The sequence below is a fragment of the Suncus etruscus genome, chromosome 2 (genome assembly GCF_024139225.1).
Source record: "Suncus etruscus isolate mSunEtr1 chromosome 2, mSunEtr1.pri.cur, whole genome shotgun sequence".
Classification (NCBI taxonomy): Eukaryota; Metazoa; Chordata; class Mammalia; order Eulipotyphla; family Soricidae; genus Suncus; species Suncus etruscus.
In genome coordinates, this window is record NC_064849.1 from 96263971 (window position 1) to 96278940 (window position 14970).

The window sequence follows — 14970 nt, forward strand, 5'->3', positions numbered from 1 at the left end:
CTTTAGCCATTCGTCTGTTGAAGGGCATCTTGGTTGTTTCCAGAGTCTTGCTATGGTAAATAGTGCTGCAATGAATATAGGTGTATCCCCCCTTATTAATGCTCTTTATCCTCAGTTCTTAACTCATTAGGAATAGAGACCGACCTCCTGCCCCAATGAGCCATCACCCAGCTCCCAAGCGGTTATTTTTTGTATTTTTGTTATATTTTTCTTCCTTTTCCCCCTTCTCTTCTTTTAAATTTATATTTATAACCTTTAGATGGACTCCTCCTGTTTTTTATTTGTTGTATTTTTGTCCCCCCCTCTTTTCTTTCTTTCCTTCAAACAGAACCATATAACTTGAATCATCTTGTTCTGCTTCATAAATTGAGTGGGAAATAATGGTTGGTACCAAGACCAAACATGCATATGGAAATTGAGTAAAAATTAAAAAATGATTAGACTTAAACACCAAATCCAAAGCCAATGACAACAGAATCAATACACAATCTACAATAAGCTAGACACAGAGGGTACCACTTATTCTAGCAGCCCGGGGGGCAAAGGAGGGGCTATGCGATGCATGCTTGGGGCAGGGATGGAGGGAGGACAACACTGGTGGTGGGAATGTCCTGATTCAATGTCACTCTGAATTTAAAATATTACTGTGGAAGATTAGTAATTCACTTTGGTCAAAATAAAAATTATTTAAAAAATAACACTGCCTTGTCCAACCATTTGTTTATTTTTTTCTGGTTGTAATAAATGTCATCCTTTTGTTTTATTTTGATTTTTTAGCTCTCCATGTTATTATCATCTCTTTGTATTATCTAAATATTGAACTTCAAAATATTCAACCACTTAAGAGGTGACCTTAGTACAGGAGATAAAGATGCATGCCTTGTATGCAGTAGAATTCAGATCCCTGGTACCGCATGACCCCAGAGTAACGCTGGGTGTGGGGGACACTAATATTTAAAAGTGAATTTGTACCTTAGAGAAAGCAAATTTTTCTATTGTCTTCACTAAGATAGTAAAACATCAAATAAAGCAAGCAAGGGCAAAAAGACAAAATTGATCTACTCTACAACACAATTTACTATTGATTCTAATTTTTTTTTTTTTGGTTTTTCGGGCCACACCCGTTTGATGCTCAGGTGTTACTCCTGGCTAAGTGCTCAGAAATTGCCCCTGGCTTGGGGGTACCATATGGGACGCCAGGGGATTGAACTGCAGTCCTTCCTTGGCTAGCTCTTGCAAGGCAGACACCTTACCTCTAGCGCCACCTCGCTGGCCCCAAATGACACTTTGTTTATTTTATTTATTTATTTATTTTTTATCAGATCTGGCAGCGCTCAGAGGTTACTCCTGGCTCTGTGCTCAGAAAATCACCCCTGCAGGCATGGGGGCCATATGGAATGCCGGGATTCAAACCACCGTCCTTCTGCATGAAAGGCAAACGCCTTACCTCCATGCTATCTCTCCAGCTCTGATTCTAATTTTTAATATTGAAGCCATTATTTAAAATTCGACTATTATAATCAAGAAAATATAAATTATTGCTGCATAATATTAGTATAGAATGTAGTACACCTACATCAATTCTGCACTGAGATTCCACTCAAAGAGTGGAAAGAGTACTCAAAGAGTACTATTCTCAATGAGATTTTCACCTCTTAAAACATTTTAAGTAAGTTGAAATGTTAATCACCATGTAGTGATGAGATTCTTAAGGCAGATGATTATATTTTGTTTCCTTAAATACTTAAAGCATGTTCTTTTAATGGGATAATCTATGTATGTAAACATGTTATTATCACTTTACCTAAGAGCTTATTTATGTAATTATCTGTTGAAGTCATTTGTAAATGTTTCATTTAAAAGAGTTTGAATTTTAGCCGGAGGTTGGGAAAAATATAGAACAAAAATTTTATAGTTTTAGTTTGTGTTAGAAATTAGAATACAGTTTGATTTTTTGCCCTTTATTTTTATACAGATAAATTTGTCATTGCTCAACCAATGTTTGTTTTTGGAAAAAGGGAACAAACTTTCAAGGTAAGATCAAATTGCTTTTTTTATTCAATTTTTACTTTGATAAGGAAAATTCTGTTTAAGCAAATAGTGAAAATTTTGCCTATTATCTAGCAGAATATTTACATAGTGGAGATTTACTGGAAGGAAATAGGAATAGGAATTCAAGATACCTTGTCCTGAAACTATAGGTAACTATATTTTAGTTATTTAACTATATTTAGTTATGCTTATAACTAATTTTACTAAAATTATATATATAAAATATAATATATATAATTGACTTGTCTTGAGCTGGAAAAATGAGGGACTAAAGGGGAAATTTTTTTAAATTATCTTTATTTAAACACCGTGATTACAAATATAATTGTAGTTGTATGATTACAGTCATGTAAAAAACACCCCCCTTCACCAGTGCAGGATTCCCATCACCAATTTCATTGAGAAACAATGATGCAAAAAGGACAAGGTAAAGTTACAGTGAAAGAACAATCGCCCATAAACAGAGTTCTCAGAAGAAATCTAAAGGGGAAATTTTTAAAGGAACTAAAGCTTCTTTGTAAATCTTGACTCAGTTTAACACTAGCCATAAAGTAAATTTTAAAATCATACTTATTTTAAAAAAATAAATTAAGAACTCTGATTTTTTGGTACCATAATGAAATCACCTAGAGTGACAAGATATTAGTAGCATTTTAAATTTTACCAGGGTATGGGAGCCAGAGAGATAGCACAGCAGTGGGGTGTTTGCTTTGCATGCGGCCAAACCGGGAGAAACCAGGTTTGATCCCATATGGTCTCCCAGTCTGCCAGGACTGAGTGCAAAGCCAGGAGTAACCCCTGAGCACCACAGGGTGTGCCCCCCCCAAACCAATCAGTCAATAAACAAATAAAGTTTTAAAAATAAATAAATTAATAATTTTACCAGGTCTTTTTAGCTCTTTTTTTGTTTTATTTGGGGGGGGATTTTTTTTGGGGGGGGGCACACCTGGAGATGTTCAAGGGCTACTCCTGGCTCTGTGTTCAGAAATAGCTCCTGGCAAGCTAGGGGTACCATATGGAATGCTGGGAATAGAACCCAGGTCCATCCTGGGTCACCCGCATGCAAGGCAAATGCCCTACCATTGTGCTATCACTCTGGCCCCTACCAGGTCTTTTTAAAGAAGAATTTTAGACCTATTCTCCAAGTTTTACTCCCAAAAAATTAAAAAAGAAATATTTCCAAATACTTTGAATGAGTTCAACATTATTTTGATACCAAAACCAGATAAGGGCTTCACACATTAAAAAAAAAATGAGAGAACTACACTAACAACTATCATGACAGTATTAATGAGTGAGAGAAGCAGAATTTTTGTCTGGAATACAGGCAGGGGATAGAGTAGAAGGGAAAGGGGGGCATTGGTGGTGGGAATGTTACACTGGTGAAGGGGGATGTGTTCTTTTTATGACTGAAACCAACTACAATCACGTTTGTAAAAATGGTACTTAAGTAAAGATACTATAAAAAAGGGGAGAAAAGTAGGATCTTGACCATACCCCAGGTCTTTCAGAAATCTATTTAAATAAACTCACACAGAGTTTCTGTAGTTACTGAAATCTGAAATCTTTCTGCTACACATTTCTTTCTTTGAGTTCAAGTCTAGTGAATAAAGAGAAGCGGCTTTGGCCTGGCTTCCCAGAGTAAGCCAGACTTCTAAGAATTCGGTTATGAAATGATGGGATGAAAGTTTGATGTGGAAATAGCCAACACTCAGCTCTCATTGCTGTTTCCTTCCAGAGACCTGCAGAAGACAGCCTATATGAAGCAGTGGAGCCTGGTAATGATTTACAGCTTGTATTACAAAGCCAGTCTTAGGGGAAAAAATTAAGCAGACCCAAATATTTTAACACATGATATACACTATGTAAATCTTTTTTTTTTTTTTTTTTTTTTTTTGGTTTTTGGGTCTCACCCAGCAGTGCTCAGGGGTTACTACTGGCTCCATGCTCAGAAATTGCTCCTGGCAAGCACTGGGGACCATATGGGACACCGGGATTCGAACTGATGACCTTTTGCATGAAAGGCAAACACCTTACCTCCATGCTAACTCTCCGGCCCCTCACTATGTAAATCTTAATGAATTTTTCCTTTGGTTGGTTTGGATTGGTTTGGTTTGCTTAGGTTTGGTTTGGGGGATCATACCAGGTAGTACTTAGAGACTACAATTGGCTTTGTGCTCAGAGTCCCTTCCAATAGTGCTTAGGGGATCATAAAATGCCCAGATTAAACCCAGGGCTCTTGCATATGAAGTATGTCCTTAACACATTGAGCAATCTCTCTGGCCCCTTTTGTTTTTAATTTAAACATTCAAGTATTTCAGCCTTTGTTTTTAAAAACAACTTGCAGATCCCTGAAAACAGTCCTAATATCTTGATGGGCACTGCCTATTCCTCAACCTACTAAAAACAATCCTCTAGATCTGAAGAGATAGCTCAAAAACTTAGTGTATGCTTTGTGTGCAGGAAGCCTGGCCTCCATCTCTAGCACTGACCATGGCAAGTAGAACCCCCTGAGCACTGAGCCAGAAGTAAACCACGAGCATCACTGGGTGAGGTTCAAAACTCGAAACCAAAGCATTTTCCAGTGCTGCTAAAAACAAGCTTAAATTTTTATTTGTATGATCTCAAAATTCATGTGCAATTTCTTCCTGAAGTTACTCCTTTCTGGCTGCTTCACCCTGAGATAATGTGCCTATTGGTTTATTATCTTCGAAGCTACTGATCTCCATATATAAAATGTTGCTGTTGTAGTCAACATGTTATATAATCTATAAAGACTAAAGGAAATACCTTCCCAAGAATTGAAACCAAATTATTACAAGCCATTTTGCCTTTTCCATTGAATTTCTTGCAGAATATAATGACTTTTTGAGTAAGCGTGTACGAGCTTCATCTTTTACATTGCATACCACAGACTTTCAGTCCCAAGGAGGTAGGTATTTTGCTGCTGACTGTTCATTGTTATATTACTCTGAATGTATAATTACTGTGCAACTTTTCATATGGGTATTGTTTAAAAGTATGCCCATTGATTGTTATTTTTATTCTATTGTTACATGAAAATAGCAACCAATAAAATGAAAACTTCAAGTTGTCAATATAAACAAAGAAATATATAGTTGCTTTGTTTAATGCTGACTTTAGATAATGGGTTACAAGCAATTTAAAGATTTTTTTCTTTGTCTTTGAATTTTTCTGTATTATGTATTTCTATATGAAGCATGCATTAGCTTTGTAATTGGAGAAAGTTGCCTTCTCCCTCAAGTAAACATCTATTTAAATAAACAGAAAACTAAACTTTATAAAGAAACTTTATTCTAAGAATTTTATCATATACTGAGTACAAAGTGAATCAGTAACTTAGTTCACCTTTTGCAAAGCACAAAGCCCTGTAGACAGCCTGATAGATAGTGTTGCCTTCTGCCTGGTGATAAGGCTATTTGTGTCTGTCTCCACTGTAGATCACTCAGACCCGATAGATCACTGTAGATCCACTCAGACCTGATAGATCTTACACAAAGGACACACTCAAATATTGATGGAAATTCATGTTTAATATTTATCAAAGCATGGTATTTTAATATAATTTTTTAGTTAGTCTTAGAGAAAAAAATTTCAAAACAGCAAAAATCCAAGTAAAGCAAAAACCTGACTCCTAATAACTTTAGTTTGTATTCTGCTTTTAGTGTCAAACTTGCCCCAGAAACGAACAAGATCCTCATCCTTTACTGACCTCCCAACCTTCCCACCTTCTGGGCCAGGTAATAAAAAACTTCTGAAAATGTAATGTTCTTAATCTGAGTGATCTGCTTTGGTGTAGGGCCTTTCAAGCAGTACAGAGTATCACTGGGCCCAGGGTCACACCTTTGATGCTCATGAGACCATACAATGCTTTGGATCAAGTCCAGGGTCCTGTACACATCAAACATGCTCTCCAACTATCACTCTCTGTGCTATCACTCTTTCTCCAGCTGTTCATATCCTGAATATAAATATTTATTTTCATTCATGATGAGTTTGCTTTCTCTCAATTGCCCTAAAATTCTAACATTTTAGTAGTAACACATAAGTTTTAGCAAAGTAGGCTTGAAAAAGTAACTTCCAAATTTCAATCTCATAAATTTAAATTCTGTATCAGTTTATTATGGGTGCAGAGTTTGAACTTGATTTTTTTATTACTTCATGTTTATAATTATTACATAAGGCAATTCTATATACTTTATACATTTTATAAAATCATTTATAAAAATTTATTTTCTTTATTATTATTCAATAACATAGTTTACAATATATAGTTGTATTTAAGATATATTAAATTTGGGGCTGGAGTGATAATATAATGGTTAAGGTGCTTGCCTTGCATGCGGTCAGCTCAGTTTTGATATCTGGTATTCCACATAGTCCCCTGAACCTGCCAGGAGTGATTCCTGATTGTATACTAGGAGTAACCCCTGAGCACTGTCAGATGTGGCCAAAAGAAAAAGCAAAAACCAAACAAACAAAAAAGATATATTAAATTTTTATTTTAAAATGTATGCATTTTATGTCATTTTTGGACCGCACTTGGTAGTCCAATGGATAAATCTTTGGCTCTGTGTTCAGGGGTCACTTATGGCAATGCTTGGGGGACCATATATGAAGATAGAACTGAGAGACTGGCTGCATAGAAGGCAACCACTTTAAGCCCCAAACTTTCACTCTATCCTATAAAATTTATACTTCAAGATTAAATTGTGAGGCTGAGGATTTATCTCAACAACAGAGTATATGTCTTGCATGTGTGAGGCTCTGGGTTACATCCCGGATACTGTTTTATATATAAATCTTTATATGTAGTTATATATAAAGATTTAAATATGATTCCTTTTGAAACTTTTGCTGATAAAAGCATTATTTTTTATGCAAAATTCATAATGCTTTGGCACATATACTGAAAAAAACTGTGAAAAAAATAACATTAGGGCTGGAGAGATAGCACAACACTAAGGCATTTGCCTTGCATGCAACTGATTCAGGAGAGATGGTGGTTCGAATCCCCACATCCCATATGGTCCCCCATGCCTGCCAGGAGCTATTTCTGAGCGCAGAGCCAGGAGTAACCCCTGAGCGATCCCAGGTGTGACCCAAAAACAAACATTGATATTAGCATACACCATTCTTTTTTATAGGTGTGTGTGGCATGCTAGTGATACTAAAATAAAGAAAACTATGAGAATTTGTTGATTTTTAATAATAAAGGTCAGAAAATTTAACTGAACTTAAATTAGAGAAGCAATTCAACCCCAGTATTTATCAGATGATTCCTGGAATAGCTTTTTTTGAGTCATTTCTCATCTCCATCCATCAAATTCTCAAAGGTTATTATTTTTGCAATTTGTAAACAAGAATGACCTAACTTTTATTCGCAGTTACATTTTTATCCTACCAACATATCTCATAGAAAAATAAGTTGGCCTGATATGCATCCTTATTTTTTTCTGATATCGTTAAAGAATAGAGAGGCAAAATTTGTTAATTTTTATAATATTCTGGGCTTCAGACCCTATCATTTGAACATTCTCGGTATTCTATCATGAATCTACAGAAGACTATTCCATTGATGTTCTAATTTGCGCTTGTATTTCTGAGAACTAGACAACAAACTACCCATCACCCAGCGTCAGCGGAATCCAGACTCATTCTTGCTGTCCGCCTCTTTATTAGTGCCAAGAGCGACATCTATTGGTTAGCTTCCATATATGACTATTTCTGGCTTCAACTAAATTTTCTTTCTTTTTTTTACAGTAAAGAAAAACAATGTTTTTATGACGTCAAATATCGTGCAAAAGGATGTTGATTTGAACAGTAAAGAAAAAGGTTTACATTTTATATTAAAAGTTCTTTATAATTTTATAGTTTTACCATTTTTATTTGTGGTGGGGGTAGGGAAGTGGCAGTAGTACTAAAAGATAAAACATGAAGAAAAAAGGTCAAAATAAATAGTTAATGAAAGTTAAGCATTAAAAATCTAATTCATTGCCAGTTTTGATTAGATAACACTAACCATCCATGACTTTAGAAAATAAATATTAACTAAAATAAAAATATTAATAAGAATTTTATTAAAATATAGTACTCTCAGGTAATGTTATGTTATGTAATGTTATGTTAATGTAAAATTTTAAATGAAATATAATGACCATTTAATTTTGTTGCTTTAAGATACCATGAAATGTTCTGACCATTTTCTAAGACCTGCTACTTTGCAACCACCGAAAATACAAAGATGTGAAAAAGTAAAATTAACATTTGGACACAATGCATTGGAATCCTGCAAGACTAAAGAAATAGCAAAATACAAGGCAAGAAAACCTCTTATGGTAGGCCTGATCTCACTATCCTGTCCTTCTTTGAGTAGATTTTTGTGGGTCCCACATCCCCAAGTAGGGGTTTCCTGAACACTATTCTGCTGTTGAAACATTCCCACAAACTGAAGAAACACTGGCTGCTCTAGGTTGCCTAATTCCAATGGTTCTCTTATCTTAGAGAGATGTTTACAGAGCAAGCTGTGACATCTGTCCTAAGTTGTAAAGCTGAGACCTCAGTAGCTACACCATGAACTCTTGTTCTTGTAACACTGGTGCCACATAAGAATAAGGCTATTAATGAGGTAGCAGGAGCTAGAAAAAGAAGTACAAAAATAAATGAACTTTTTGTCTCTCCATCTGGTCAACAGGCTAGTGCAGCTTTGCCAGTTATCCTGTCCCATCTTCATGGCCTACGAGAGCCGTGAATTGCCCACAGATTCATCCAAAAGGTTTGAGAAGTCTTTTGGGTACTGATCAGAATCTCAAATTTAGTTCTAAAGAGGAAAGTACTCCAAATCATTTTAATGTGTAAAATTGAAATAAAAGAAAATGGAAATAGATTTATTTTAAAACAATATCTTCAATATCTTTGCAAATCCCTAGAAGAGAGAGAACATAAAACATGGGAGATGCCAGATCACTTCGTCCATATGGTTTCTTTCAGTTCTCCCTCTTTCATTGGTTTACTAATAATATAGGTAATGTGGGTTTGTATATGCACTTCAATTAGAGTAACTAATTCATTCCATTAGCAGTCAAATGTTTCATGTTTCTAAATAAAACATTTGACTGCTCAGACACTGCTCAGACACTGAGCAGCTGTGATAGTGAAACTCCTAAACTTTTACAGGTATTATGTAATCCCTCAAAATAGATTTACTAATCTAGACAGAAGAATTAGCTCCATTTGGAAAAAAAAGTCAGAAAGAATTGAGTCTATAATCTCTGGTGTCAGACAAACCGAGGCTCAAATGTCATGTCATTCTTGTTTCTAGCTGTCCAGGCATGAACAACCAATTTTAGTTTTTCTTTTCATTAGTTTATTCACCTGTAAAATGTGGGTTGTAGAGGGATCCATGTATAGAGTTGTCATAAGCAGTAAATGAAATAATTTATATAAAATGTTTAGTACTTAGACATGGTTTCTTTTCTTTTCTTTTTAGTTTAATTTAATTTAATTTTAGAGTACACACCTGATGGTGCTCAGAGGTTACTCCTGGTTCTGTACTCAGTAATTATGTGGGATGCCAGGGATCAAACCCAGGTCAACCTCATACAAGGCAAATGCCCTACCAGCTGTGCTATTGCTCCAGCTCCAACATGGTACCTTTTCAACAAACTTAAATGTAGTTTCTTTCTTTCTTTTTTGGGGCTTTTTGGGAGGCACACTTGGTGGTGCTGTGTACCCAGGAATTACTCCTGACGTTGAATAGGGGACCATATTGAATAGGGGACCATAGTGCTGGGGATCAAACCTGGGTCAGCATGTGCAAGGCAAATGCCCTACCCACAATACTATCTCTCTGCCCCGAGATGTTTCTTTCTTTAGTTGACTTTTAATTTAATTTAATTTTATTGAAACGATTGTGATTTACAAAATCCTTCTAGTTGAGTTTCAGACATTCAATGAATGAAGGCCAGTCCCACCACCAGTGTCGACCTCCCTCTACCATGTTCTTAAAGTATATCTCAACCACCATCCTTTTACCCCAGACCCATTTAAAGTTTAGATTGTTCAAATTTGGGTCTCTTGATTTCATTGTTGTTAACTTTGGCTTGGATATTTGGTTTTATCCTTTTTTTTTTCCTCCACCAATGCACCTGAGACCACTTGGCACCTGGCCCTCATTCTTTCATATTTGTGTTTCTCCTCTTCCACTCAGTTTTTATTTTTTCTTTCTCCTCGCTATACTCTGGGACAAGGGTGTTGAGACAATTCCCATTTGGACCATTGCATTTCTTCATGAAGTTCTTCTAAATACCACATATATCTGATATAATTCTGTGTTTATCCTTCTGGCTTACTTCATTTATTATACTATCCCTCCATTTTACAGTATCATCCATGTTACATGTTACATGGAAAATTGCATGATTGCATCATTCCTTACAGCTATGTAGTATTTCATTGTATATGTACCACATATTCATGATCCACTTGTCTTTCGTTGGACAGCTAGTTTGATTCCAACTCTTAGCTATTGTACTGAATGCTGCAATGAATAGCAGTGTGCAGACATTCTTTTGAATGAATATTTTTCTGTCCTAGGGATAGATACCCAAAAGAGGAATTGCTCAGTCATATGGCAGCTAAAATTTGAATGTACTGAGAACCCTCCATATTGTTTTCTATAGTGGATGGACCAAGCAACATTTTCACCAGCAATGGATAAGAGTTCCTTTCTCACCACATCCATGACAACAGAGATTGTTCCCATTATTTTTGATATGTGCCATCCTCACTACTGTAAGATGATATCTCATTGTTGTCTTAATTTGGATTTTTTTTTCATTTTGGGGTTTTTGGGTAACTCCCCACGATGCTCAGGGATTCTGGCTCTGTGCTCAGAAATTGCTCCTGAAAGGCTCAGAGGACCATATAGAATGCTGGGGATCCAGGTTCATCCCAAGACGGCCGCGTGCGAGGCAAACACCCTACCACTGTGCTATATCACTTGGGTCCCGATTTAGATTTCTTTAAGTTGACCTTTTGATAACCTTTATTTTCTTTCAGATTTCTGGAGAGAATGCCTATTTCCTAAATGAAGATTTACCAAGTGCCAGGATTTCAGTTCACTTGAATATGAACCAGAATATTTTAGGGACTGCATCTGTAGAGTAAGTGAATGATGAGCAAAGATAAATGCTGTCCATTTACTTTTTCATTCTAATATCATTATGAAAATTTATTTAGAAATTATTTTTAATCTTGTAGAGAAAAACTGCCATGATTTCTGCTTAAAGGGCAATATTATAAAGAATACAAGTTTGAAATGTTTTCACAATATAGCTGATGCTTAAATGTGGTCCTAATAAACATTAGAATGTCTTCTTTATCTCATTGACTTTTATGAAACTGTTTACAATATATATACATTTTTTTTGTTTTGTTTTTGGTTTTTGGGCCACACCCGGCGGCGCTCAGGGGTTATTCCTGACTGTCTGCTCAGAAATAGCTCCTGGCAGGCACAGGGGACCATATGGGACACCGGGATTCGAACCAACCACTTTTTGGTCCTGGATTGGCTGCTTGCAAGGCAAACACCTTGTGCTATCTCTCCGGGCCTAATATATATACATTTTTATTTAGTGAAGCACATGGCTGCTAAATTACCTTTTCTTCCCTTTTCCTTAACATTCTTTTCCTCCTTGTTTAGTTGCATTTTTTTGGCATTATTAATTTATTGACATGGGAGAGATAAGCAGCTTAGAAAGCAAAATAAATATGCTACGTAAAAGTTAATATTGCTTGTAACACCAGGGAAAAAGGCCTGTTTGACTGGGGAAAACATCAAAACTAGTCATGGACATAATGGACTCACATTCATGGGGGCTCTTTGCACGGTCAGTCTGACAGATACCTGTGGGTACACTGGGCTGCAGTGCAGAACTTGAAGTACATCTGCTGCAGAGAGATGCCTGCATAGCCACAAGTTTTTTATCCTGTAAAAATAATTTCAATTTTTTTAAAACGTTATTTATTGATTGATTAATTGGTTGTTGGGTCAAACAACCTTACAAATGCCTTACAGCTGTGCTATCTCTCCAGTCCCTAATTTCAACTTTTCAAAAAGGGTTACTGAGAAAAAAAAAATGAAATCAAGGCACACATACGTGTAAATAATGAGATAGCTTAACTTGGTTTCCTCTTGAAGATCACTAATTTAAAAAAGCATTGGCCACTTGAAAAGGAGGGGAATGAAATTGCAGGTTGGAAGGTTTTACTGGGAAAGCAATATATATATATATATATAATTATACATTATAATATAAGAACATATATAATATAATTAATATAACATTATATAATACAATAGAATAGAATACAATAAAATAGAATAGAATTAATATAATATAATATAATATAATATATATTAGGCAGCATTTCCTCCTCCCCTCACTGATCAGATATTCAGTACAGTGATGGGGCTTATGACTTATTCAGACTGGCCCTGGCAAGTGCTCTACCAGCCAAATTGTCAGATACTATGAATATAGCCTGGGTAGTACCTATATAGATTTCCCTTTCATAGCTCATGCATATCACATAAAATGATCTGTAGATTTTTTTCACGCCTTACAGAAATCTATTATTAAACCATATGTCTCACATACTAAGACAAAAAATGTTTTTTTCTGTTATTTGATAGCAAATGCTTATATCTTTCCCTATAGTCAACTAACTGAGGAGAAGAAATCCCTTAAAAGCTGCAGTTCTGATTTCATATTTGGAGAAAACATGGTGGAAAGAGTTTTGGTAAGGTTTGTTAAATGCTTCTATTGTATATAATTGACATTTCAAATTTCTGAAAACAAATTAATTAAAATAATATTAAGTTGGAGCATATTTTATTTTTATCTCTTGAATCAAAGGCACTTTTCCTTTGACAAGACAATTTTCTTTTTTTAACTAATATTTTATTTAAACACCTTGTTTACAAACATGATTGTGTTTGTGACTAGACAATGTTCAAGGGGAAATAAGTCCTGATGTTTAATTAATAAATAGGAATCCACAGAGTTGTACAATTATAAAATATTATTTATGAGAAATATTAAATATTTATTTGATTTGTGTTAAACTAAATGTATCCAAGGAAAGCCCAGAATAATGTATCCCAGAATAATCTGTAGTACTTGAATAAGCACAATTGGTAGTGATATTGTTTTTGGTAGTGATATTTTAAATATAGCTTTTTGAGAGATATTTTTGTGGCCAGGTACATTTAAAATAATTTGACAAAATATTTTCATTTACCCAGTTCCATTCTTCAAGCTTCTAATGGATGAGTATTACTATAATTCTCCTCTCCCTGCATAGCTGTAAGGGGGAAACAGTACTTTATTTTTCTAGGGAAATTTTCTCATCAAGTGGAAACATTAACTATATCACCAGCATCTTAAATATTGAGCACTGAGCTGCATGCACACGCATCTTTAACTTCTCTATCTTTCAAACTATTATTTTTTCAACCAGAGAAAAGTGTATGGCAAAATATTCTATAGCAAAGTGAAAGCTGTAGATACATTTGATTTCATCTAGTGCCTCACATCACTATACCCTTGCCAATGTTCATCTAGCCTAGAATTTTGACTGAGCTAGGTCAAGGTGTTAATGCTACAACCTTTACTCCTAAATCTGACACTAGATTAATCATAGCTCTGTGAGATCATGAAATATTGTCTAAGCCTCTTTAAAATTCACTTTCATATTTGACTTGACAAACATATTATGTCCTTATGATATACAGAACATTGGCATCAATCTAATTTGGCATTATATTAGAAACATCTACTAAGCATGTAAAAGCTTTCTTATGAGGCCAAAGACTGTGGCCTGTGGCCCAGTGATATAGTGACTACCTTGTAGGCATGAGGCTTTGAATTTGATCCCTGGCACTGCCTGCACATTGAATAAAATTCTGCTGGCACTGCTATTTGTTATCCTGATACCACAACCAAGTGTGCCACCTCTAGTCCACCTCCTCTCTCTTCACTAGGGGATTCAAAAATTCACCCAGCCTCAACTTGAAAATTATTCTACACCAAGGAAAAACTAATCAAATCTACTCTAAAAATTTCCTATTGATTCTTGAAGTTCAAGAAAGAATGATTTCGTTCATCTGGTTTATTTCCTGCTTTCCTATGTCATACCAAGTATGTATAAGACCTACACCAAAATTGTATGATTCCCAGCCATCATGAAGGTAGCAACAGCAGCAATAACAACTTTGAAGGGTGTGAGAAGGGATGAGAAGAAAAATAATTTTATTTGGATCTCTTCATTTAGATCTAGAATTTCTGTAGGGGAGTCTACGTAATGGGTCGATGGTGATGTAAAATAAAGATGACTTTCTGCTTTAGAGGTGTTGATCATCTAGTAAGGGGAGACCAAGATAACCTATACATATAAACTCTAGTTGGGTTTATGGAATCTTTGGGGAGAGACATCGCTGCCATTTCTTACTGGAACTTAAAGTTTGGTTTACAGAGGAAAGTGGGGTCCCTTTTTCTTCCAGATGATAACATCTCATGAAAGCAGAGGCCAGAGTGGTGGTGCAAATGATAAGGCATCTGCCTTGCCTGCGCTAGCCTACGACGGACCGCAGTTCGGTCCCCCAGTGTCCCATATATTCCCCCAAGCCAGGAGCGATTTCTGAGCACATAGCCTGGAGAACCCCTTAGCGTCACCGGATGTGGCCTAAAACATCCCAAAAAATATCTTATGAAAGCAAAGTTTGGATTTATTCTCTGATCATGTAATTTTAGAGTAAGTGGCTACACCTTACGACTTTTTTTTTCTATTTTCTTAAAATGGAAAATCTTGATGTACAGTTAATTAAAATGAAAT

The 14970-nt window shown here is 35.6% G+C and overlaps 1 protein-coding gene across 1 annotated transcript in view; it reads left to right on the forward strand.

Annotated features, from left to right (window-relative positions):
- The window catches only part of RANBP3L (RAN binding protein 3 like), a 66504-nt gene that overhangs the window by 36419 nt on the left and 15115 nt on the right, over window positions 1-14970 (forward strand). Inside the window, exons 2-9 of the mRNA XM_049768278.1 lie at window positions 1976-2034; window positions 3791-3830; window positions 4907-4984; window positions 5739-5813; window positions 7837-7908; window positions 8254-8393; window positions 11134-11237; window positions 12795-12876. Of these exons, the coding sequence (XP_049624235.1) occupies window positions 1976-2034; window positions 3791-3830; window positions 4907-4984; window positions 5739-5813; window positions 7837-7908; window positions 8254-8393; window positions 11134-11237; window positions 12795-12876 (650 nt within the window). The remainder of the gene's footprint in view (window positions 1-1975; window positions 2035-3790; window positions 3831-4906; window positions 4985-5738; window positions 5814-7836; window positions 7909-8253; window positions 8394-11133; window positions 11238-12794; window positions 12877-14970) is intronic.